The sequence below is a fragment of the Pezoporus occidentalis genome, unplaced genomic scaffold (genome assembly GCF_034315485.1).
Source record: "Pezoporus occidentalis ecotype Australia unplaced genomic scaffold, CSIRO_AGI_Poc_V1 ctg111, whole genome shotgun sequence".
Lineage (NCBI taxonomy): Eukaryota > Metazoa > Chordata > Aves > Psittaciformes > Psittacidae > Pezoporus > Pezoporus occidentalis.
In genome coordinates, this window is record NW_026912898.1 from 1,838,562 (window position 1) to 1,864,020 (window position 25,459).

A 25,459-nucleotide genomic window follows, 5' to 3' on the forward strand; every position below is an offset into this window, starting at 1 on the left:
TTGCTTGTTACATGTAGATAATAAAACCCCTGTTTGCTGAAAAGCTGCATCTATCCCCACTAACACCCAAGAACTTACTTAAAGGTTCAGTTGTTTCTGCAGGTGGAGTAATGGGGCAACCAGCTGGAGCATAACTCTTCAGTGTGTAAAGCAGAAGTTCCTTTTTGGCATGTGTTGTGTCCTAAATGAAACTCTCCCAAGCCTGGCTTCATATCTGTCACTAATGGGTGCACATCCGAGATGCAGGGGTAAGGACAGTCTGGTATATAATGCAGTAAGGAAAGGGAAGCACTCTCATCAGGACTTTAGAAGTGCTGTGGAACAGTTATCCACAGACTCTTACCAGTCCTCTAAAACCAGAATCACAAGTACTAACAGCCTGGGTCTGGTCTATTACAGTCTAGCCCAGAGCATTAGAACCAGGGCCAGGAATTTCTCTCCCTCTGACTTAGCCACTGCATCTCCTTCCACATCTCTCCAAAGTAACATGCAACGCACAGCACCAAGACTTGTTTTGACACGGGATACTTCCACCATCCCACACCAGGGTGAGCTCAGCTCATGAAACACAGAAGCCTTTTGCAGTCAATGGAGTGTATTTATTGAGAGATCTCACCCCTGACCATTATTCCTTCCCTCACACACAGGCAGTTTTTCCTCGGGCTGGAAAATAAAGCAGCTTTCCTCAGCAAGTTTGTTATTTGGTGAAGGACTCCTGTGCCTTTAAGAAGCCCACAAGAAGTTTAGGAATAGATCCAAGAACAAGTGTTTTTTCCATGAGACTTGGTTCACATCCTTCCACTGGCCCATCCCAAACAAGGACGGTTCTGTGAATGTCCCAGCAGAACACAAGGATCGGTCCCATGGCTCCAGCCCTCACAAAAGGGAATTCCCAATCAATCAGACTGTGAAGAAAGACTCTCCTGTGTTACTGAAGTCCTCTTTCAAGCAAACAAGATCTGTTGCCATTTTCACATCCTGTGTGTTGCCCATCCTTATGAGACCTTGGGCTGCATGCTGAAGTCCACTGTGATGTTGATGTATAAAGGGTTATGTTCCACTGAGAGCAGCTTATATGAACAGGAGTTCAGTCCATCTGTCTTCCATGTTTTAGATACTTGACTTAGAAGCTTCATCCTGAAAAGAAAGAGGAGAAAATCTTCACTGACATGCACAGGAGAGGTGTTTTGAGCTCTTTTCCCACTACTAGTAAACTTGGAAGCAGAGCTACTGCTGTTCTGTACTGCTGGCAACATAAAATTATGCTTTTTCCTGTCTTCAGTATGGAAAATCAGACATGAAAATGTCCATTTGGCCTAGAACAAAGCTCTTGGCCCCAGGTGCTTGGCCACATACTAAGAGGATGGAAAGTGGAACCCTGTTCCTGACTCACCTCTCTTCATTCTCCTCATTACCATGGTCTCGCTTGTGGAAGATCATTGTATACCTGGCTACCTCCGCAGGTGGCCTCATCACTCCCATCTTCTGCAGGTGAACCCTGGAAGAAGCAATAGTGCCATGAGCAAGGCCTCACCTAGAAACACACTCCCAAGGAAAAGAGAAACAGCAACATTCGGAGACTTCATCTCTTGTGGATGCCATGGAAGCAAGCACAGAGAACAGCAGGAAACTCATCTACATTTCCTCCAACGCCCATCTTGCCAGAGAAATGGGGCTGAGGGTTGTGTTTCTGGAGAACAGACCCAGCAGGGTGACAGATGGCCCTTTCTTTTGGTAGCAGATAGCTACTACAGTAGGTCATGAAGAGCTTAAATGTGCTCTGTTGTCAGCGTGTGCTTTAAAATAGTATAGTCTTGTCTAGTGTGTACTACCCTGTATTAGCCTGGGAGGGCTGTAGCAAGATCCCACATGCTTTGCAGCAGGTTCATCTCAACTCCTGCCATAAAACCTTTACACTTGATAGCTCTCCCCTTGAAAAGGGGAGAAAAAAAAAAACACACCCAAAAAAGCTTCATTTTCTTTTTCACTAACTGGCACAGAGCTGCAAAACTTGTATTTGTCTACATGAAGAAAAAGTCCTGAGAACGCTGCCAGAAACCCCGAGTCCCACACATGGATTTAAGTGTTGGACGTCAGGAACTCAATTGGAGCTGCTGTTGAGCTTTAACAGATCTTTGGAGCACAGGAGTTTTGCTCTGTCAGCAGAAGGGGTTAACTTCATGACTAGAATTAAGGAATAGCCCAGGTCTTTGTGGTCATGTCAGCAGCTGGGGGAGCAAGAGGAAACCAAGAATTGAAGAATCCTAGAATCAACTTGGTTGGAAAAGACCTTTAAGCTCATCCAGTCCAACCGTTCCCCAGCAGTGCCAAGGCCACCACTAACTCATGGCACTGAGGGCCTCGTCTACACAGTGTATGAACACTTGCAGGGACGGTGACTCCAGCACTGCCCAGAGCAGCCTGTTCCAATGCCTGAGCACCCTCTGGGGAAGGAATTGTTCCTCAGCTCCAGTCTAAACCTGCCCTGGTGCAGCTTGAGGCCGTTTCCTCTTGTCCCATCACTTGTTCCTTGGGAGCAGAGATCAAGATACTGAAGGGGATGGTGCCATCTGCTGCCTTTGCTGGGAAAGGCTGCAGGATCCACAGCCACCCACCGGGACAGCAGCTCCTCATTCCCTACTAGAAAGCTGAGTGCTTTCTAGTAGCTTGCTTGCTTACACAAGCAAGCATCACATTTGATTCCAAACCCCTTGTAAACATGGTGGAGACCCTCAGTAAATCTTGCTGGTCTGCTGCTCACAGCAACATCTGAAACACCACCACCACCACCACCACCACCATCACCTTTGTTTGCACCTTAACTGGGACACTTCCTGCAAAGGTGGGGAATAAGATGGTACCAAGCCATCCCCTACCACTATAAAAGCCAGCTCCTAAGAGAAGTTGGTATCTCTAAACAGGAGTAGGGAGAAGAAAAAAAAACCCAGCTGTGATTAAGAAGTGACAGAAACCCAGGCCTCCAGTAGTCCTTTTACATTTCCTGAGATACAGCTGCCTGATACAGAGGGAAACTTCCATTTGGAAGTTCCTAACTCTTAACACACTTGATTTCACCAGTGTAATCACTGAACATCACCAGGGAGATGAATTTATGTCCCTAAAATGTTTGGTTTAAGCAAATGAAAAGGATAAACACTGAAGAACAATGTAGGCTTAAGCTACAAATGGATGTGCTCTGCCAGCAGAGCTTAGGGGGTTGTTTATTCCTTTTGGGTTTGTGTTCTGTTTGCCCCCTTCCCCTTCCTTCACTAACAGCAAAGCAGGATTAGAGGTTTCCTTCTAAGCAAAGGGCAAAAGATCACCAGAAAAATTAGGTCGAGTCCTTTGTGCCATTCAACTTCTCAAACTGACAGGTTTCTCCTACTTTGAAAGGCCCATTTGCAAAACAGGATTTCACAAGAACAAAAGGCACATGCAGATAGATGCAGTCTTTCTAAAATTCAAGCTATTCACTGTGTTAACTGGAATCAACACCACCCACATACAAACTAAGCTGTGCTTGGAGTAAATCGTGGTAGTCAATGAATGCAAAAAACCCAATCCCACCAAATCAAAGCCCTCCCACACTCTTATAAAACATTGGAACTGAATACATTTGTGTCTCTTTGGCAAATCACCCTCCAGACTTCAATCTTCCTGCTTCTGTTATAACCAATATCCAAGTGACAATGCAAATCCCGTGTAGCTGTTGACAACACCAAACCAACCCAACCAAAAAGAACCCCAACCCAAAACCTAACAAACCCTGCACCCAACCAGAAATACTTGTCAGGAAGAGGACGAGGTCTCTGGCAAAGAGGAAACTGTGCCCAGAACTGCATCCTGCAGCCCACTGTTTGGAACTGAGAGCTCCTGTCATGTTTTGCCTTTGGGGGCCAGGTGGGAAGTTACATCCATTTCTATTTTTTAGGCATCATTTCTCTCTAGGTTTTTATTTCAGAATGGTTTGGGTTGGAAAGAACCTTAGGTTCCAACCCCTGCCATGGGCAGGGACACCTCACACTAGACCATGGACAGGCTCTGTCCAACCTGCCCTTAAAACACTGCCAGGAATGGAGCATTACCACTTCTCTGGGCAGCCTGTGCCAGTGTGTCACCACTCTCACAGTAAAGAGCTTCTGCCTTATATCTAACTTGAACTTTCTTACATGGTTGACTTCTTACCTGATTCGAAGGTCATCATCTTCTCCACCCCAGCCCCAGTAGTTGTTAGAGAATCCATTCACCTTGGCAAACTGTTCCCTTGTTAGAGCAGTTACACCTCCAAAATAGCCAGTGTACCGTAACCTAGAAGTACACAAGAGGAGAGAATGAAGAATTAAAAGTCAAATTCTACCAACAACAAAAACCTCACCCTGAAACTCTGAATTGTCTTCTGAAACTCTGGCTTTAGATGCGTCTTTCAGAGTTGAGGGTGCACAAACCCATGAGGTTGCTCTGGTTGTCTTCCTCTTTTCACAAGAGGATGGTGATTTTCTCTAGGCCTGGAAGATTAAACTCTCCAACTGAGAGAACAATTCCTTCTTCAACAGTTTCTCTCTTCACACAATTCCACTTGCCAGGCAAACAGCACTTCACCTCAAGGACTTCCATGAGTACAAAAGGAACAAAGTCACACACTCACATAGCAGAAGCTCTGCAATAATGACAGAAGCCACTGACCACATTGGAGCTGAAGCTGAGAAACCTGGAATGAAACCAGATCACAGCACAGGTACACATGCCCTGGGATACTGCAGGAACAACTCCAAGGTAAGGTACAGTGTGAGATGCTAAGTAACCTACTGTAACGGTGCTCAGCTCTAAAAGAGATTCAGTTCTGACTTCTACCTTCTTTGTCCTGGGAACTGCAGCTGCTCTAAAAGATATTTACATACCATGTTTATCTTCTTACACCATTTTGCTACTTGCTGTTTATGATACCCTCCCCTTTCTGGGCCCTTAAGGTGAGCAGTACAACACAGCCCCTACTACACTGCCACTGCCAGGGGTGATGTGCGCATGGCTGCAGGTTGAATTTGGATTGCTAGATGGATGTGAATACAAAGAGGTGAACAAACTGCCAGGGCCAGAAAATACCCATGATGGCAATTTATATGCCAGGCAAGGAAAGGTGTGATGCTTATTCCTATTGCTGGTTTACCAGGAACCTAATTTAAACACACACACAAAACAACAAAGAAACTAAACCAAGACCAAACTCAGAAACCAAACTCAGACCGATTTTGTTGGCTGATTTGTGCTCCTGTCATAGCATCACAAGAGAACTGCAGAGCTTGAGGGGCCTCTGGATATGAAGCAGTCCAACCCCTCTGCTCCTACAGCAAGTCACTGAAGACCAGGCCCATTCAGGTTCTGAGCATCTCCAAGGATGGAGACTCCACAACCTCTCTGGGCAGCCTCTTCTAGTATGTGACCACCTTCAAGATTTTAGTATAGAAGCCTTCCTTTCTGAAGCATCTAAACCTGTAGTTTGTGTAACTAAACATAAGGTACTGACTCTCCAAAGCTGCCAAGATTACCACACACTGCATCACCATAGATGATGCACCCACATTCCTGCCCAGGATGTTGTGTGTTAATGCAGAACATGTACAACTTCCACACATCTAAGTGACATCTCTCAGTATGCTCACCTCAACCTAAGCAAAACACTGAGGTCACCCAACTGGGTTTTCAACCCCAGGTCTCAGCTCAGTTCAGGATCTGAATTCCTTCAGATGTACCCAGGAATTCCTTTGGAAATACAGTGCTGTTATGCCCACTTCATGGATGTGAACAGAGGCAGTGACACAGAAAAGAAAGTATGAATCAAACTCAAACCAGCAGTATCCCAATGAATACTGGTGCAGGGTATTCACAACAACATTTTGTCTGTACCCTTTAAAGACAAAGCTTAAACCTTTATACTCTTCAAAGTACTCTTTTAAGTACTCTTTAAAAACAAAGCCTGTAACTAACAGTTCCTTTCCAAAAGCAGCAGAAACCTGAGGAAATCTATAGTAAGAGGATCCTGCAGTAAAAGCAAGAATCCATCTGCTTAACTAAGCAGAACACTTGCGGTAAAACTGAGGCACAGGAGGTTAAGTAAAGCACCTTAAGCTTTGTGCCATGTTATCAGCCTGGATTCTACATGCCTGTGCATTACCCAAAGCAGTGTTTGTCGCTTTGGTGCACTGACCATTCCATAGCCCTCAGCATTCTGTCTGCAAGGCAGAGTGCTCCAAAAGCCTGTCACAAGCCTAGTTCAGTCATTTAGTGCTCCAGTTTGCACTAAATGACTGAGAAGTGAATGGTATTCTGCATAAGAATTTGCACACCCCACCTCTCTCTCATATATTTAAGAAAGGAAACCCACAAGTGAAGCAGAGCTTTGCTTCAAAGCACACAGAGATCAGCTTCTGAAAAGCCCACTTGGAGTTAATATTGAGATGACATGACATAGGAGGCAAATCTTAAAAGAAACAAGTTCAATGGAAATACTCTGGTCATTAAACTCACCAGACTTGGGAGCCTTTTCTTCTCTGAAGTAGACTGAACCTGACTTTTCACATCACGCTGACATTTAGGGGACCCATTGCAAACCCAGACTGATCCTGTATCAGACACTGCCCAGCCATGTCATTAAATACAACCCTATCCCTGGGCATATTCTCATACTTGAGCTCTCCATATCAGATGTTCCCTCTTCAACAGCAAAAGGCAAGTGGCAAGTTTTTCTATAGCAAGATCACACCCTCAAACCAGAGGACCAGGGAACTGCAAATGTATTTCTAGCATTGACAGGTCTCTGCACAACCTCTGGCATGTTGCTTTCTTCTTGGAACACCGTTTACCTCACCCCAGAAACCAGAAGGATTACAATGATCACCTGTACAGGTGACCATGGAGCTGATTTAAGAGATGTCCATACAGTTCTATTTTGCCAAGGGCACTCCAGAGAGATGAAGTGTTACCACCAGAAACCTGGTGTCAGGAGAAGGGGTAGATACAGCACAGAGCTCCATTAGAAGAGGAACATTAACAGTTACATGGCATTTCCCAATTGGTATTTTTTCCATATTCCTGGTTTCCTACCTGTATCCAGTATTGTTCCTGCCAACTACAAAGTGCTTTGGTCCAGGGCCACATGTGTAAATGTTAAAGTCATTTTCTGGCACCAGATCCACATCATGGAAAATGAAACAGTCCCAGTTAGCTTCTTTTAGGGCCTCTAGGTATCCTACATTCAGCAGCTTAGCACGATTAAATTTGGTGCTGCCAGCCTGTGGAAGAGAAGGGAGAAAACCTCTGAAGAAGGTGTCAAACCTTTAGAAGCAGAACTGCTCACAGATATTTGTTCTGATCATATAATTCACAGCCGCATCTTCCAGACAGTAACCACACACAGAGCTGGCCCATAGCACTGGCTACAGCACCACAGAGGCCAGTGACACAGAGAGCTTCTTCCATCTCTGCTTGTCATGAACAGAGCCAGGGCCAGGAGAGTCTATGGTTTTCTGGGCACCAGGAATATGCATCCTGGATGACACAATCTCACTACTATTGCTGTTCCCATCCCAGAGTTCTGGATGCATGTAGATACATACATAGCATAACATACAGGTAACAGTAACAGCTTAGAAATGACAAAGAGGTACCAGTAAACAGCTTCGAAACTGGTGCCCTATACAGTGTGTCAGCAAAGGTTATGGAAGGTGTTTAAAAAAGCCAAACCCAAAGCACATTACTCCCATTCTCATGAGTTTATCCACATCAGAGCACCTGCCACAGATGATTTATGCTTGTTCTGCAGTTCAGAGGATAGCAATGCCTGAAGAATTCACTGTATTTCCTCAGCTCACACAGTAGGTGGCAGACTAGAAAATAAAAAGCAGGTCTCTTCATTTTTAACTCCCATCTAGAACCTCACTGTTACGCTGCACAAGGATTCCCCCTAGCATGGGGCTTCACTTGACTTTTACTAGCCTTGTTGTACAGGCTGAGTAAGTTGGGGCTGTTCAGCCTGGAGAAGCTGTGTGGAGACCTCAGAGCACCTTCCAGTATCTGAAGGGGGCTACAAGGATGCTGGAGAGGGACTCTTCATTAGGGACTGTAGTGATAGGACAAGGGGTGATGGGTTCAAACTGAAACAGGGGAAGTTCAGGATGGGTATAATGAAGAAGTTCTTATAAGGAAGAAGTTTACTGTAAGGGTGGTAAGGCAATAGAAAAGGTTGGCCAGAAAAGTGGTAAATGCTCTATCCCTGGCAGTGTTCAAGGCCAGGTTGCACAAAGCCTTGGGTGACATGGTCTAGTGGGAGGCACCCCTGCCCATGGCAGGGGGTTGGAACTGGGTGATCCCAATGTTCTTTCCACCCCTAACTATGATTCTATGATTTTCTAGAGCTGGGAACTCAAGTGTACTCAAAAGATAAAAAGCAATTTTCAAGAGAAAGGGGTCATTTGCTAGAAGGTGCCTGGACTGGGAGAGACACAGTGAAAGATGAGATAGAATCTGGCCTCCCCAGGCTGAGAGAAAGTTAACTGGAGGGAAAATAGTTGTATAGAAAGCATGGTTTACTGTTCTATAAGGTAATGTTTTGCTCTGAAGCAGCAATTTGTTCACCATCACTAACAGCCATCTCTCTTTGAAGAAAGAAGAGTTATGGGATTTACGGCTCCATACCTGCAATGAGGGAAATGTAGCCCAATGCCCACTCCAAGAAATTAAGAGAGGGATCATCAGTTGCTTCCATTCTGAGTCAGGGAAGGAATTTTCCAAGAAAAAATGAGATAAAATTCCCTAAAATATATGAGGTCAAATTTCTGCGTGAGGGGTTTTTGAGTGTTTGTTTGGTTGGTTGTTTTAAAGAGTCCTGTATATGAAAGCATCCATCAGAGAATCTTCTCCTGATGATGCAAACAGACTATTGAATGACCAGAACAATTCAGATGACTGGCAAAGAACATGCAGAGAACTTCACTTGTGTTTGTATCAAGAGCAGGTGAAGCGCAGACCATCTGGTCCAGTTGTGTCTCCCCTCCCTTTGCCCACTTCCTGTGCAAAGGCAGCCAAACACCAGCTACAACAACTGTCCAGGAAGGGAGTTTTACATGTTAGACCTCATGCTGAGCAAATAGCAAAGTTTACTCTCATCTTTTATTGAGAAAAGAATTGTCTTCCTTTGTTTCTATGGGAGGAGAACACCAACCACAAGACAAACTTAAGTTGGGCAATAAATTACCCGCCCTTCATGGATTATAAACTCACATTTTTTCCAGCACTCCACTCACCTGTGCACACATTTATGCAAAGCAACGTGATGTTCAAGATGTTACCATTATCTCATAATGAGAGCTGGAGTATGCCCTTCAATTGCTCAGAGAGAGAGATACAGAAGACCCATTTCTTAATCTTCCTCCCAAGTCAACTCTGTGTATTTTAATAGTTAAATCCTGGTTTTAACTACGTCTTTCCTCAAAAGATACTTAAAACAGCTAATGACATTACAAATGGAAAGTGAAAATGGATTTGCCATCAAAGAGCTGTGTCAGACCCACTTTTCAGTCTTGGGTGCTTCTACCTACATGGAAAGGGGAAGCCAAAGCTTCAAATCTTCAAAGTAAAAACTCTGACAGAACAAGTCCAGACTTGACACTACTGCTCACATCAGACAGAACTTTCATAGTCTTCTACTTCTTTATGCTAATATGCCATCAGCTGTTCTCCACCTCAGAGATTTCAGGAGATAAAGAAACAGGTTGGATGGGGCTTGGATCAACCTGATCTAGTGAAAAGTGTCCCTGCCCATGGCAAAGGGCTGGAACTGGATGAGCTTTAGGGTCCCTTCCAACCCAAACTATTCTATGATTGTCCTAACTTGGTTGACAGCTGGAGTGAGCCATTATACATATGATTACACACTAAGGCTGAAAAAAGCCTCAATTTCTCGACTCTATGGGCCATATGACAACTTTAAACAAGGGAGGACCAGTCTATTCAGACAAAGCATATAACCTGCCATGACTTCTGCTGCTGTTCTCCTGTGCCACTGAGCAGAATTGTAGGCTTTCACCTCGAATGCACTGCCTCATGCTGGCTGACTGACTCTTTGAACAGAAGGGAAGAGAAACTCTATTGATTTATCACCTTTTTCTCATGCTGTCTGCAAAATCTGTTTAGATTCAAGGCAGAACATATAAATAAATGAGAGCAACAGAAAGCAAACAATGAAAGATCAAAAAAAAGTCAACATATTACATAAGAGAAATCTGTATCTTAGATGAAAATCAACATAGCACAAATCTGCATATGCAAATTTTAGCTGTTGACTCAGCAAACTAGGAAGAATGCAAAGAAATTAATAAAGCTCTCAGGAACCAACTGCTTTCTCATGAGTACTTCTGCCCACAGCCCTTACTGAGCAAGTAAAGCACCTGAAAGCAGTAGCTGTCATGTCTGGTTTGAGCTGGCAGAAGTGAGTACAACACACAGCTTACTAAACATGACAGCCAGCAAGCAGATGGGAGAGTAAAGCTGGATACAAACCGAGGCCTTCGATCCAAACGACTCCAAATGAAAAGACAGAAAACATGTCAGCATAGTTACTGCATGTATGCTGCAGGAGAAGTGAGCTGCATTAGTAACGGGAAAGATGCTAACCTTGAATGATAAGTTAGGAATAGTAAGTTACTCAGACTGAGAAATGGACACCAGTTGAAAACACTGTTAATTCTTTCCAGCTTTGCTAACAGCAGCTGAGATCCTGCAGTGGTACCAGCAATGGCCACATGCACCACTGCATCCCTCAGCAGGTGCTGGAAACAGACTTGGAGGACTGATGTTACCCAGCAAGCGTCTCCTTGGCCTGCAGAGCATCACCCCCAAGCACCAAACACATCTCAGCCTCACCTGGTGAATAACATAGATGCCATAGTCCAGCTGCTGCCTCTGCAGGAAGGGGTGGAGGTGCTCCAGGAGGTACAGCAGATGCTTCTCTCGGTTGCGGTGTGGGATGATGATGGCCACATGGTGCTGTGCTGCGCACTCTGGAGGGTGGTACCGGCCCTTGGCTACCTGAGGGTTCTCCTTTTGCACTTCTTCTAGTGTGAGAGATGCTTTGAAGGTGAGTTTGCTGGCACCAACTGCAAGAGAAGCACAAGAAGCTTTCCCCAGTTATTTCTGACTGTAGCTAGTCCAGGCATCTAACTCTGTAACAGCATAAGAAACCCAGGATCAAGCCCCAGTTGGTTTCCCTCACTTTCCAAGAGAAAAGTAGTGCCACAAGGATACTATGCAGGCAGTGGAAGGAGAGAGCATCAAGTGTCTAGTTGCTTAAATTGATTAAAAGTGATGGTAAAAAAATCATAATTAAAAAAATCAAAAGAAGTTCCTATGGCAGGAGAATTGGCTCAAAATGGCTGCCAGGGCAAAGCAGAGGAGAAGGAACTGGAAAGAGACATAGGACTGTGGCCATGAGAAGCCACCTCTACTTAAAGCATAAACAAAACCATTACAGGCTTAAGGTAAGATAAAACATATCAAGGCTTCGTCTAGCCAGATTTTCATCACTTCTCTTGCACTGAGCTATCATTTCATCCCCTTTGGGCTCAGCAAACCCACTGAAGAGAACACAGGTCACTGTGATGGCTAGAGCTGCAGTGCTTTCACTTAAGCAAACACATCTTTGGGGCAGGGAAGGGGGTGTGCAGTGAGACAGCAGCTTTTTTGGACTACAACAGGGAAGAGTGAAAAATCAAGCTTCCCAAACAAATCCCTAATCAGGTCCACAAAAAGAAGAGGAAAGCAACAGTGACATGATAGCGCACAGCAGAAGCCTGGTGCTGCCAGCAATACCAAGACCAAAAGAAACAGCTGTTGGGAAGATAAACACTGTAGCCATGAACACCCTGCTTCCTCCTTTCCCTACCCTTTTATTGCTGAGGGTGGGAAATGGCATGGTCATGTTGTATGGAATATTCCTTTGGTCAGTTGAGCTCAGCTATCCTGCTGTGTCCACTCCCAACCTCTTGCCCACCAACAACCTACCAAATACTAGGAGGCCAAGACAGAGACAAAGCTTCAACATCATGCAGACATGCTTCAGCAGGAGCCAAGTCACTGGTGTGTTACCAAAGCTGTTTGAGCCACAAATGCAAAACACCACACCATATGGGCTGCTGTCCCAGCCAGACCCAGCACATAAGTCACTTCCTCACCCAGAAGTGCTTACTGGGACTGGCTGTGTTGTATTTGTTTCACAGGAAAAGTGTGCAACTGTAAAAAGCTAAGAAGAAAACCAATCAGGAATTGTAAAGCAGGTATAACTTGTTAGAAAAGGCAGGAAAGCAGGATCACTTACTCAGGTACGGAGACAGAGCTGGGCACTCATCCTGAAGTGATTTTACTGTAGGAACTTCTGTAACTGATTCCATCTTCTTTTCCTTTTGACTGTCCTTCAGGCTAGTCACCTTCCTGAAATCCTCCACCATGATCTTAGCTTTAGGCGTTTCCTGTCTGGAGTCCACATAGTAATTGACTGTGGCCCATAGCACCATCAAACACAAAGTGACAAGCACCAACACTTTGAACTTATAGAAGAGGTGAAAGATATACAAGCTCAAGGCCATGATTTGTCCTGATCCACTAGCTGCCTCCTCTGCTCTGACGCCAAGGCAGCCTGCTAAGCAGCCGCAGGGGGGGATGAAACCAAAGGTCCCAAGAAGGATGTCACAGTAGAGGAGTAAAGCTGGAGGTAAGTAGGGCTGCCACTCTTGTTGCAGTTTTGCAATTCATGGAGCCCTGGTGCTGTTTGCTCTTCAAATGTCAGGAAACAGGACTTAACCTGGACAAAAAACGAGGCAGGAGTTAGTTTCTGCCTCTCTCCACTGCTGTGCCTTAAGGAAAACAGCTTATGACCAAACATGAAAGGAATAGCAAGTATGAACTACTGATCAGATACAAAGACACCGAGCTCAGCCACAAACCAGCTGCATGATTTTAGGCAAATCACCTTCCTGCTTTGTTCTCCACTCCCAACTTCTCTTTCATTTTCCTTCCAGAACAGAAAGTACAGCTACTACCCCATGTTATGTCTGAGTACACTGCCTGGCAATACACAGGCTTCAGTGCTTCTGCTCCTACGAAACTTATCAACAGCTGTAAGGTAAGAGATTCTGCTGGTTATGAGTTAGCTCCCCCCACCCAAAATGAAAAACACATGAATTCTCTCCAGAACTCATCTGGTTTCTTCTGAAAGAGAGTATTATTGATGCTCCATCACCCTGCACCATGCAGTGTGCATCCTGCAATATCTGACTGGCATCAGCTCTGTATCTGCTGCCTGCCAGTGGCTCTTTGCCCAGTGTTCCCCTCTCACATGCTGCTGCAGGAGGCAAATCTGCTACTGTTCAAGGGAAAGGTTCAGTTTTGCAGTGTTAGGTCTGTGAGGATCCAATCCTTTGCTCTGCTTCCTACAGTCCTTCAAGAGCTCCATTTTCCTGCAGTGCACATTATAAAGTTACCATGCAAATACTTTTGTCTACTAACAGCTCATAGCAGAGAAAGAATGACATTTTAATAGAAGAGAGCTTTGATATAGAGAACACCCAAGAAAACTGCCACGTGTAAGAAGATGAAGGACTGAGGCTAAGTGAAGCATGGCAGTGATTAAAGCCAATGCACACAAAACAGGCTGGATCAAAAAGAAGAAACACCAAAACATGGACAGTTATTTTATAACAGCTTTCAACATATACATGAGATACCCAGGCAGAAGGAATACAGTAACTGTACATTCCCACTACTTTAGTCCAGGTGTCTTCTGGAAAAGCCTGCTGATTCACAGGGATGGATGTGGGAGCCAGGCCTAGGACTGACAAGATGAACTAATCAATGTACTGCCCAGACTTCTTGGGGTTCACTGAGAATGGGCAGCTGCTGTTCCTCCTGCAGGCACTACACAGAGGGTATAACCTGCTCTCTCCAACCACATGCAAGGCACAGCACTGCCCTAAGGGAGGGACAGAACAGTTTTCAGTGACCTTACCACCAGCAGTGAAGGGTCTCCACATCCACTTCAATCACAAGGAAGAAAGCTTGGTGCCACCTCCCCTAAATCCTTTCCTCCCACTGCTGCTTTACAGCCTGGTGGTCCTTAGCATCTAATTGTACAGTGACATCACTCCAGTCTTTAGGCTCTGCTCCCAGTTACCATGATCAGTCAAAGATTATCCACAGTCACCTCACAGCGACATCATGCAGAGGGAACTCACCCACAACTCATGGGTGCATTCCATCATGGTCCATAAAGCTACATATGTCCAGTTCACTCAAGTATTCCCTGACTGCTTAAGTGATCCTCTTCCACCAACAGTACATCTTCCTTACTCCAGCCTTTCCCCCTCGTCTCTGACACCTGGGATTCCTGTATCCCAGCCTCAGTAGTAAAAACTAGGCAAAAAAAAGGCATTTGGTAGTTCAGCCTTCTCCATGTCCTGCACAATCAAGTCCCACTGAGCAATAGGCCCACATTTTATTTTGTCTTCCTTTTGTTACCTGTGTATTTAGAGAAGCCCTTCTTGCCATCTTTAAATCGTACCTGATATACTGGGGTTAAGAAAAAGATCACTCAGTGAGACATTAAAACACAAGCAAACCATAGTTCAATCCAAACTTCAATACTAAACACATCTTGCTACACACAATAACCTCCAACGTGCCAGAAATGTCATTCTTCTACTGCACTTTATAACTCAGGGTGAGTAGCTCTCAAACATGGGTAGGAAAACACCTATGGTGCAACTGAATTCTTCTCATAGTTCTCTAACTTGACCTTAGCTCTATCTGACCATTATCACAGGTATCAAGAAACTTTCACAGGAACAGAAAGAGCAACTGTTCTTATGGAAGAAGTTCTCAGTGAAGCATAACCAAAGCTAGTTTAGAAAGTCACACCTGACTAGAAGGGCACACAGTTAAAAACATCATGGTACCCATTTCTAAAACCAGGAAATGGATTTGAACTAAAAAAAAAAAAAAAACCCACAAAAAAAAAAAACCAAACAGTTATCCAGATATGACATTGGCCAGAATTCCAAAAATCAATGAAGAAATGAGAAAGGTCTCCATCTCTATGCAGACACTGCAAACACACTTCCACACATATCCATCAGGGACTGTAGCAGTAGGACAAGGTGTGGTGGGTTCAAACTAAAATAGGGGAAGTTCAGGATGGATATAAGGAAGAAGTCCTTCACTGTGATGGTGGTGAGGCACTGGAACAGATTGCTCAGAGAAGTGGCAAATGCTCCATCCCTGACAGTGTTCAAGGCCAGGTTGGACAGAGCCTTGGGTGACCCCTGGTCTAGTGTGAGGAATCCCTGCCCATGGCAGGGGGCTGAAACTGTATAATCTTAAGGTCCTTTCCAACCCAAACCATCTATGATTCTATGATCATAGTGAGGCACATAAATACTGCATGATCTGTGTTCCCCAGCATCACACCTATGCCATTACCTTGTCTCTGAGCTCTGCAGTTTGCCTGCCAACACAAGGTCTGTAGCCTGCTGTTTTTTTTGAAGCATATGCCAATCCCTGCTTGCTTGCTCCGAAGTTCCTAACACTGTTCAGAACAGGCTGCCTGCAGGAACTGATCAGACATGCAGTGCTCCGATTCCTTCATGAACAGGGTGTTCAGCTCTGATCCTTGAGCCTGTTTGCATGAACATAAAGCCTTAACTTGCCCCAAAATAGTAAGCAAGGTTCCAGCATGGACAAGGCATCTTTCAAAGCAAAGCAGGAACATTAGAACCCCATCCATTTTCATTCAGAAATACACATACACTGGAGTATGACATGCTGTTCAAGCACAGAGCAAGTGAGTAACATACATACAAGCTGCGTCCCCACATAAGGGCCTGCAGGGTCAAGGCAGCCATTTGTTTAGCAGCCTGACTGAAGCCACTGGCAGAGATACACAGAAATTGTAGCCTGAAGGTTGTTCCTTCTGATCTAAGCCAAATTCATAGGTAGACAAAGACACTACCAGCAGGAAGATCGATTACTGGTAGCCCTGAGCCAGATGGTAGTGAAGGAAAGTAACCTCATGAACAAGATTTGGTATGGAACTGGAGTAGGTGAAAAGTCATTATTTTCCAAACACTTACTTCCCCCTGATATGTCTTTAGATATAAATTGATGACTACGCTAAAGCCTAGATTCACATGATCACTTATGGAGAAAAGTTACTTGTGACAGTATAAATAATCAGTGAGAACACACTGCCTACATGTTACTTTTCACGTGCTTTCATTTAAATCAATTCAGCCTCAGGAAAGCTCCAGAGAGATCCTGTCATTTGCTGCATGGAAACTTAACTTTGAACTTACACAAACTATCTTCTGACTCTACCTGTTCCATACTGCCCAGTAAGGACAGGTTTCTTATGTAGGATTTTCAGAAACCCTTCAACTTCTTTCAGCTCACAGAGTAATTCCACAGACAGAAGAACAGGTTCAGCAGCACGAAGGATTCATTTCAACCTAACTTTTAAAACTTTCCTAAGTTCAAGCAGGAAATGAAGCATGAAAGAGTTTCTTGGCACTGCCTTTATCAGATCTGTATTATTAGTTAGCATTTTATCTCTGCAGACTATTAGTTAGTATTTCATCTAGACCAAAATCAAAGCAGCAATGGGTTAGCTCTGCTGTAACTTTTCATGCTGCTCCAAATCTTCTTCATTAAATCCCCCAAGAAAGAATTGAGTTCTTTATAACTGACAAGGCAGAAAGCATCAAAGGTACAGCATCAGCTTATCAGCTTTTCTATGCAAGAGAGTTCAAGCTCTCAAGTTTCACATAAGGCAAAACTTGCTCCTTTCACAGGCATTTCCTTCTTTTCAGTAGATTAGATTTGTAGTAGAGCATGAAGCTAATAGTTTTTAACACCTCTTTTATATAACACTTATAATCCTATTACCTCTTTCTATTAAAAATGCCACTAAATGCACTGAGAAATGGTGAATTCATGGGCTAAGCAGAACAAAAAGAAGCAACCCAACCCTCAAATACCCTTTCCACGTCTCAAGATTTCAAGCCAAATAAAGCAAGCACATTAAACCACTTACTGCTGCTGCCACATTCCTCCCTCCTGCAGAGCAGTCACTCCAAGTAGTATGGAGAGCGCTATGCGAGTGCAGACACACTTCATGCAGGAAACCCCACACCATAAAGAGATTTCTGTTACCTCTCACATGCTGCAGGAAAGAGTCAGCACAAAACTGGCAAGATGACAAATAAAAAGAGCCAATACATCCTGCTTTTCCCCAGCTCCAAGAGGAGGGGGGCATGTGGGACGGCGCAAGTCCCAGCAGCCCAGCATGGCAGCCAGCTCACTCCTTTCCCCCTAGCACAGAAGGGCCAGCGCGGGCGCAGTACGATGTATCTGGACTGTACTGTGCCAGAAGCAGGGCTGCACACAAAGAGTCACTATAACAAACCACAGGCCAAAAGCCTTTGCTCCTAGAAGGAGCAATTTGTATTGCAACAATTTGTATTTCAGCCCTTTGGCTATCTGTTCTTAACGTTAAGAGATGCCCTTCTTAAACACATCAAGCTGCCCACCCTCTTGTCCATACTTGTGAAGCCCAGGCACTCTTCTCTATAAGCACTCAGCCAATACCACCACAGACAGAAGTGTATACTTTAAGCCCAGCTTACTGACCAGTTTTTTCACAATATGTAAGTTATTATTACAAGGTTGTCCCTTCCCTGGTGCTTCTCCCACCACTGCCCCACAACACTCCTCTAGCAAACTGGCAGGATGGAAACAACAGAGGTGTCTCTTTGCCATCTTGCCAGTCCAGAGCAATCAGGGCAGCATCAGTGCAATGTTTATTGTGCTGGCTAAGATCTGATCTGGCATGCATCTACCAGGAAGAGCTTTGCTGCCAACCTACCCAAGTCTCCTCCCCTGTATTAACTTGACAAAACACAGTTCCTTCAGTTGCATCCACGTTTGAGGAATTTCTGAGCACACCTCTAGCAGGTAAAGGGTGAGATTTTCTCATGCTTTCAGTCAACATACAGATAATCACAAAGACACAGAAAGGATGAGACCTGAGTACAAACAGGGTACACAGCTAAGAATGATTGTATTAGAAGTGGGGAGAAAAAGGATAGGAACAGCCTCATGACGTGTGTTGATCTCCTGTAACTCAAGCTTGTTTGAGCTCTGTGTGTGATATGTACATTTTGAGCAGGTAGATATTGCAAAGCTTCCCCATTAAGCCTCCTCTATGCCACAAAGGTCTTACTTATTACTAGGATGGCACAAGAGTTTTGGGGAAAATTTCTTGTTTCAGACACCTAGTAGTGCAGAACAAACCTTTAGGACTCCTTTATGTTTCAACTGGTCAGACGCATAAAGTCAGACCACCCTGGCTCTCAACTCTCACTGTCTCTTCTTCATCTCTGCTCCAGTCCCCAAACTATCCTTTCTCTGCACTGCAGTGGCTCCCATGCAAACATGGGTTAGCCAGATCAGTAGGCAAGCAGTGAATCTAGCAACCTTCTGTAAGCCTCCATCTAACCTTCCCAACTGAAGACCTGGTACCAGCAGCAAAGGAGTAGCTCAGCTTTCAGTTGAATAGGAACAGTTGTTTTAGAAGAATAATATCCATTTCCAGGCAATAAGTGGTAACATTCCACAAGCTGTCTCAAGCCAGACAATTTTAAAGAAGAAGTATATGAGTTCAAAAGAAACAGACCAAGGTGCATTTGTGATTAGAATAACAGCCACTGCCTACTAAAACATTCCAGTTGTGTGGAGAATACAAGCAGACGTGGTAGTTCCACACTCTTTTCTTGCTGTTTATGAATTGATAACTGCTTGGTACACAGTGTCAAGGAACAGAAGAATCGGCAGCTCCAACTCCTGAATCACAAACTGAAGAAGATAAAGAATACACAACACACCAGGAAAAAAACTGTCACGGTTTAACCCCAGAGGGCAACTAAACACCACACAGCTGCTCGCTCAGCAAGATGGGGCAGAGAACTGGAAGAGGAAAAGTGAGGAAACTCACTGGTTGAGATGATGACAGTTTAATGGGACAGAAAAGGAAGGAAATAATGATAACAGTAATGATAATAATTAGAATATACAAACCAAGCAGTGCAATTGCTCACCACTCACCAACCAATGGCTAGCATCCCAAGCAGGAGCCCTCAGCCAGCTTTCCCATCAGCTTCTCTACTTAGCATGGCATCATATAGTTTGGAGTATCCCTTTGGCCTGCTTGGGTCAGCTGTCCTGGCTGTGTCCCTTCCCAATGCTTTGTACCCCTCCAGCCTTCTCACTAGGAGGGTATGAGAAGCTGAGAAGTCCTTGACTTAATATAAACACTAGCTGAAAACCACCAGTGTGTTATCAACATTATTCTCATACTACATCCAAAACACAGCTCTGTGCCAGCCATGTACTGGAAAGGAAAGTGACTCTATCCCAGCCCAAACAGGATAATAAACTACATATTTATCTTACATATTGTCTCTGTGTTTGTGGGCGTCAGGGAAAAAGTGACTGGAACAGATGTAAATGAGGAAAGGCTTAGCAGGCAAACACAGCAAATCCATTTCATACAAAAGGAACATCCTAGCAGAAAAGCACTGAAAGAAGACTCTGCATACACGTGTAACTGACATGCAGGACAGGTTAAGAAAACAGGAGTGTCTCAGTATCTCACCTATCCCTAACAGGGATGCCACTATTGTTCTACCCAACATTACCCCAGATGAGGAGTGGTATTCCCCTGTTTCAATCTGTTTTGGTTTATGATCAAAGAGCTGAACAACTTGCTCCACAGGGAACACACAGGAAAAAAGAAGCAGCCCCTGAGCACTAGTGTGTGTGAAGTCCGTTGTCCATCCAATGTGTGCTCCTGGTTTTCTGGCTGCCACTCTCTCAAATATTAGACAGTGAATATATGGCTTCTTTTAACATTCCCAGACAATTTGCTGAGCAAGCAGAAGACACTTTACCATAGTCATGTTTCACTTATCAAAACAGAGGCTCAACTCTTGGTAAATACTTAGCACCTAAAACTTCACATTAAGATTTCTGAGATTACCAAAGGAAAAGGTTATGTTTTCTCTATTAAGCACATAGAGAGCCTTTGCTGCAAATGGCCCAATATCATTACCAAGCACAGGCCAACTGAGTGGGTGCTGTTTTCACTTTTCTAAGATGTACTAAACTCTGATTTTATACTAGGAAATGCAATCTAAGGTCTCCAGGCCAAGAAACACATTTATGAATGGCCTCTCTTGTTACACAACTACAGCTGAGCCATTGACCTCACTGTAAAGGACACAGCACTGTCAGACTCAGTGCAAAGAGATGGATCAAGGCATACAGCAAACAGAACTGGCACAGCCTGGAACCCCCTGACTGCTTACCATGGCAATACTTTTTAAAGAAATTAAGCACATTTTAAAACACCTTCCCCCCAAACTCAGTGGAATAGCCTGAAAAAGCACACAGTAAAACAGGTTTGTGTGAACACAGGAATCTCATGTGGATGGAAAGCTAGACAGGGGAAGTTCAGGTTAGATGAGGAAAAAGTTCTTTACTGTGAGAGTGATGAGGCACTGGAACAGGCTGCCCAGAGAAGCTGTGAATGCTCCATTCCTGCCAGTGCTCAAGGCCAGGCTGGACAGAGCCTTGGGCAACATGGTTTAAGTGTGAGATGTCCCTGCCATGGCAGGGGTGCTGGAACTGCATGACCTTAAGGTCCTTTCCAACCCAAACCATTCTGTGGTTCAACTCTGCAATACCCTACCTTTTTCTGGCAGCTGTCCCCTTGCTGAAGTGGCACATGTCAGTATGGATGCCACATGTCAGAGACCTTGCCACTGCACAAAAAAACCTCAATGCATTTCTGACCAAATCCCTCCCTCACCTCTGTCCTGCACAAAAAAAAGCTAACATCTGAGAAACACACTGTATTACAACAGTGTAGATTCTTACTTCACCTTTAAGTACTTCACACTATGCTTTTTAAACCAAAGTGGTAACCACAGACAGCTAAAGCAATAAAGGAAGAAGCTGATGTAAAAAGTACTGTGGCTACTTAACACATTTATGAATTTCATTTTACAAATACCTATAAATAAAGCTGTGGAAAAAAAAAAAGAAAACATAAGATGTACATGTATTATGAAAGCACAGCTAAGAACAGAATCCCATTCTTGGTTTTTCATGAACGTACTTCAGCATGGGAACTGTCAAGAAATTCCTGCTGAAGCTTCCTTTGGCATGAACAGATTTTACTTTATGATTATTTCTTGTAGTCTTATCTCAGTAAGGGTTGCAAACCATTGGTGCCTACTGCAAAGACAAGTATCAAGAAGCTGTGTAGATGACATGACTTTGTGAAGCTATTAAATGCATAGGGCGTTTTCCATCTTAAGAGACAATTTACACCTATGCTGATTTTCAAACAATCTGCAGATAGATTTTTATGCAGGAGAAAGTTTTCAAGCACACATTTTAAGCCCTCTAACTCACATCCTTTGGAAGCATTATGACCTAGAACAGCATCTGAGAGAATTCAGAACTGCTCCAACACTTCCACTTCAAGCTTACACCAAACAATTGTAATCAGTGTCTTGTGGAAGTAGTTCTAAAAGCATACCCCTGAGAATCAGGATACTATTAAACTTTTTGGACAAGCAGCTCATCAAGATTCCAGGCAGAAGGAGACAGTGCATCACTTATCCTCACACTCAGTTACTAACCTCTTTTCCTCATCTCACCAGATCTTGTCTGGAGAACTAAAAAGTGAGATGTGATGTGGACTCCTCCTGTCCTACACCCTCGGGGTTAAACAGCTCCCATCCCTCTACAACCTTCCTCCTCCTCACCCAAACAGCAGCAGGCTCTACCTCTCTCCAGGAACAAAACAGAAGATCAAGGGGATGATACTTAACTCAGAAGCAGAGTAGGGGAAAGCAGCTCCTTTCCCTTCACTTCTCATCCCTGTGCAGGTATTACCCCTCCCTATCTCATCTGTGCGTAAAATCAGCTTTAAGAGTACAGAAGCCAACTACAGGACTGAGAGAGACGCAAGATCAGTGATGCAGATGCCCCACTAACACTGGATACAAAACTTATACTATTATATATAATTGTGTACATTTAGAATCATTGTGATATCAGTTTAAAAGGATTACCTGAAGTATAATATGCGATATCTCCATGCCATAAGGCACTGCCTGACAAAAAAAGTATTACCCAGTTGTTGCTCTCAGCAGCAGTACTGCTTTAAGGACAACAAGATGACACAAAACAGGCTGCAAAGCATGTTATTTGTACATATGCAACAGGAGGAAAAAAAAAAAAACTGAGACAGAATGCTTATAAAACTCCCTAAATATGTCAAAAACTATAAAGAAAAAAGGCATGGAAGCTCCCTCCCATTGTTTTACAGTATTTCAAAGGTCACAGTTATGCACAGCACAAAACCCACAACCTCTCAAGCATAAAAATGTCTTTTTATGTCTTTATTTTAAGTCACCCAGCTCTGTTGCACACCTGTGGGCTGACTTCTGGACTATGTATTTGCCTAAACAAATAGGTTTGAAACTGAATTTTTGCATCAAAACAGGCAGTCATTCCAACAGGCTTCAGAATCTGCAAGCATACCTTCAACCTAGCAAAACCCAACTTTCCCCAACCCATTTCTGCAAATTAAATTTAGGATCATAGAACAAAATACAGAAATCAAGCATCCCTCAACTTCTATTTTTTCCTATGTATTACTTAAAAGAATGTGGCAACTTAAACTGCAGAAAAAAGAAAAACCCTTCCAAAGCTGAAGGAACAAGTAAAGTATTTGTGAAAATGAAATACAGCTGTTGGCAAAATGAGAAGGAAATACCCCAGAACATCAAATCCAAGATCAAACATCCTTAAAGAAAGTGCTTCTCAAGAAAGCTCACTGACAGTAACATTATCTTGGATGAAAAGTGATCTACTTCAGTGTTAAAGAAGCATTATGCAAGTTGAACAGCAATGGAGAATAATATAAAACCCCAAAGGTGTGGTTTTCAGTATTCTAAATTTAATCAGAATGTTTGTAACTAACAATGGAAGATTTATAGAATCATCACCCGTTACCGAGAAAAACTAAATCTTTGAAGAGCATGTCACATAACCATCAACCTTACTGATAAAAAGTGCAAATATTTAAAGGCTATCAGCAGATACTAGAGTTTTGCCTTTGTTTTGTTTTTTTTCATGTTAGCCATGTCAATGACATCAAACTTTCACTTTCCTCTTTTCGCATCCTCTCTGTTGAAAACTGAGCTCTACTAAACTGATTCAGGTGTCCCTTGGGAACTTGGCTGTTCATAAGCTTTAGTTATAATGAAAAGAGCAGCACATTACATCCATCCTCCTGATTTATAATCTCTGAGCCCAATACAGTAAGGCCACACCTTGAATACCAGGTTCAGTTCTGGGCTCCTCACTACAAGACAGGCATTGAGGTGCTGGAGTGGGTAGAAGAGAGAAGGCAAAGGAGCTGGTGTAGGGTCTGCAGCACAAGTGTGATGAGGAATGGCTGAGGGACCTGATGGGTTTAGTCTGGAGAACAGAAAGCTCGGGGGGACCTTATCGCTCTCTACAGTTACCTGACAGGAGGATGGAGTGAGGTGGGGTCAGTCTCTTCTCCCAAGGACAAGAGGAAACGGCCTCAAGCTGCACCAGGGCAGGTTTAGGCTGAAGATGACGAAAAATTCCTTCCCCAAAGGATGCTCAGGCATTGGAACAGGCTGCCCTGGGCAGTGCTGCAGTCACCGTCCCTGGAAGCGTTCACACACCGTGTAGACAAGGTTCTCAGTGCCATAGGTTAGTGGTGGCCCTGGCAGTGCTGGGGAACGGTTGGACTGGATAAGCTTAAAACTCTTTTCCAACCAAGCGTTATCCTACAATTCTATGATTCTACTTCCACCTAACATACAATTTTCAGATATGCAACTGTTCCTCATCATACCAGTGACACTACAACACCATTAAGCACCAGCAGACTTACCTGCAAGAATACATCCCCAGGTCCCGCCTCTGATGTTCGAGAGCGATCCCCACTGAGGAATTCCCTGTACGCTCCCTCAGACGCGCCGCGGGAGCCGACCCAATGTCTCCTCCACGTAGCAAATGCTAACCCCCCTCCCCTCTTTAAACCGGAACCCGACCGGAAACCGGTTATCCCACCACACACATCCCCCTCCTCACCCTTCCCTCCGCGCCTGGCCCCGGTCCCACCGCACCCCGCCTTTAGGAGCATCTCCCCCTCACCTTATTAACCACGTCTCGTACTCAGAGGCCCCCTGCGCGACCGGCTCCCGGGACAGCGCTGACGGACACCTCCGCCCGCTCCCAGCGCGACCCCGCGCAGGCGCCGAAGGCTGAGGGGAGGGGAGAAGATGAGGGCGGAATTGAAGGGAAGAATTGAGAGGAAGAATGGAGGAGAGGGGTCGGGTGGTTCTTTCGCGGAGGGAGCGGGAAAGGGATAATGTGCTGCAGCCGGCCCTTACTCACCGGTCTCTGAAATACGAACTCACTCCTCTAAACGAGATAACGAGGTTTTATTGAGGGACAAAGTCAGTAAAGCAAAAGCAACAGCGCTGGGCGCATGCCTGGAGCCAGAGGCGCCACTGATTAGTATTTGTTACAGGTTTATAGACTTATACATATTCAGAATTCCCGCGTATAGGCGGGGAATATTATAACTAGTTCCAGGAACTTATTTATGTGTTTATGACAGGTCTCACTTCGCACCCTGGCTGCACCGCTGTGACCCCCCCCTCCCCTCAACACCGCCTCCGATCACAGAGCGCGGGGATAGAGCGGCCGCCTGCCGCCACAAAGACCCCGGTGGAGGGGCTGGAGCGGCCCTGGTGCGGTTATGGTTGCTGCTCGGCGGGGTTGTGAGTAGCGGGCAGCGCGGGCCTTATCCGCTTGTTTGCTTTAGGGTTGCAGAGCAAACGCTGGAGGCACAGCGTTATCAGCACAGTTCAGATAGTGCCCGCCGCTCAGCCCGCCCGAGGTGTGCGTGGCTGGGTGCCAGATCCCTGCCAGGTCTTGAAGGAATGTCAGGGTTTGGAGCTTTGGGGTGGGGGGTTGAAGCTGGAAGGGAGTTTTGAGGGCCATGGGTAGCACAGCTTTTGGTCGTGCTCACCAAAACTTGGGAGGTTTGCTTCCTCTCGAGATTTATCTGTTCTGTTTGGCACTTCTCTGCAGTGAAATTCGAGGGAGCTCAGCAGGAGTTCTTCGGTCTCGGGAATGAGGGCTTAAGATGCCTGTTTCAAAAACCTGGTTGCTCAGGAAAGAGAAAGGTGTTCATCTTCGTGAAGTAGAATCACAGCAGGGCTTTTTGTGTCGAGTCCTAACAGAG

The 25,459-nt window shown here is 44.7% G+C and overlaps 2 protein-coding genes across 4 annotated transcripts in view; one reads left to right on the forward strand and one right to left on the reverse strand.

Annotated features, from left to right (window-relative positions):
• Positions 1-577: 577 nt before the first annotated feature.
• On the reverse strand, positions 578-24,197 carry B4GALT4 (beta-1,4-galactosyltransferase 4). 3 transcript variants are annotated; one of them, XM_062632956.1, is made up of 7 exons: positions 24,086-24,197; positions 12,365-12,847; positions 10,915-11,147; positions 7,099-7,286; positions 4,186-4,308; positions 1,394-1,498; positions 578-1,137 (listed from the first exon to the last, which is right to left on the reverse strand). In XM_062632956.1, exons 2-7 carry the CDS (start codon positions 12,630-12,632, stop codon positions 996-998), a joined length of 1,059 nt encoding a protein of 352 aa, XP_062488940.1. In that variant the 5' UTR covers positions 12,633-12,847; positions 24,086-24,197; the 3' UTR covers positions 578-995. The 3 variants fall into 3 exon arrangements, with proteins under 3 accessions (XP_062488940.1, XP_062488947.1, XP_062488930.1); XM_062632963.1 differs by having other exon boundaries at positions 24,098-24,183; XM_062632946.1 differs by lacking the exon at positions 24,086-24,197 and adding an exon at positions 17,129-17,248.
• Positions 4,384-25,459, forward strand: part of TMEM39A (transmembrane protein 39A) — a 48,023-nt gene continuing 26,947 nt past the window's right edge. Inside the window, exon 1 of the mRNA XM_062632919.1 lies at positions 4,384-4,773. The gene's annotated coding sequence lies outside the window, so the exon portion shown is untranslated. The remainder of the gene's footprint in view (positions 4,774-25,459) is intronic.

What these genes read in the sequence shown, in the direction of transcription:
- B4GALT4 (XM_062632956.1), bottom strand. Translation starts at nt 12,632, where the DNA reads ATGGCCTTGAGCTTGTATATCTTTCACCTCTTCTATAAGTTCAAAGTG. An exon ending in GCATCTATGTTATTCACCAG is followed by an intron (nt 7,287 to 10,914) that starts GTGAGGCTGAGA and finishes TCTCTTCCACAG; the next exon opens with GCTGGCAGCACCAAATTTAA. An exon ending in GATGATGACCTTCGAATCAG is followed by an intron (nt 1,499 to 4,185) that starts GTAAGAAGTCAA and finishes TGCTTCTTCCAG; the next exon opens with GGTTCACCTGCAGAAGATGG.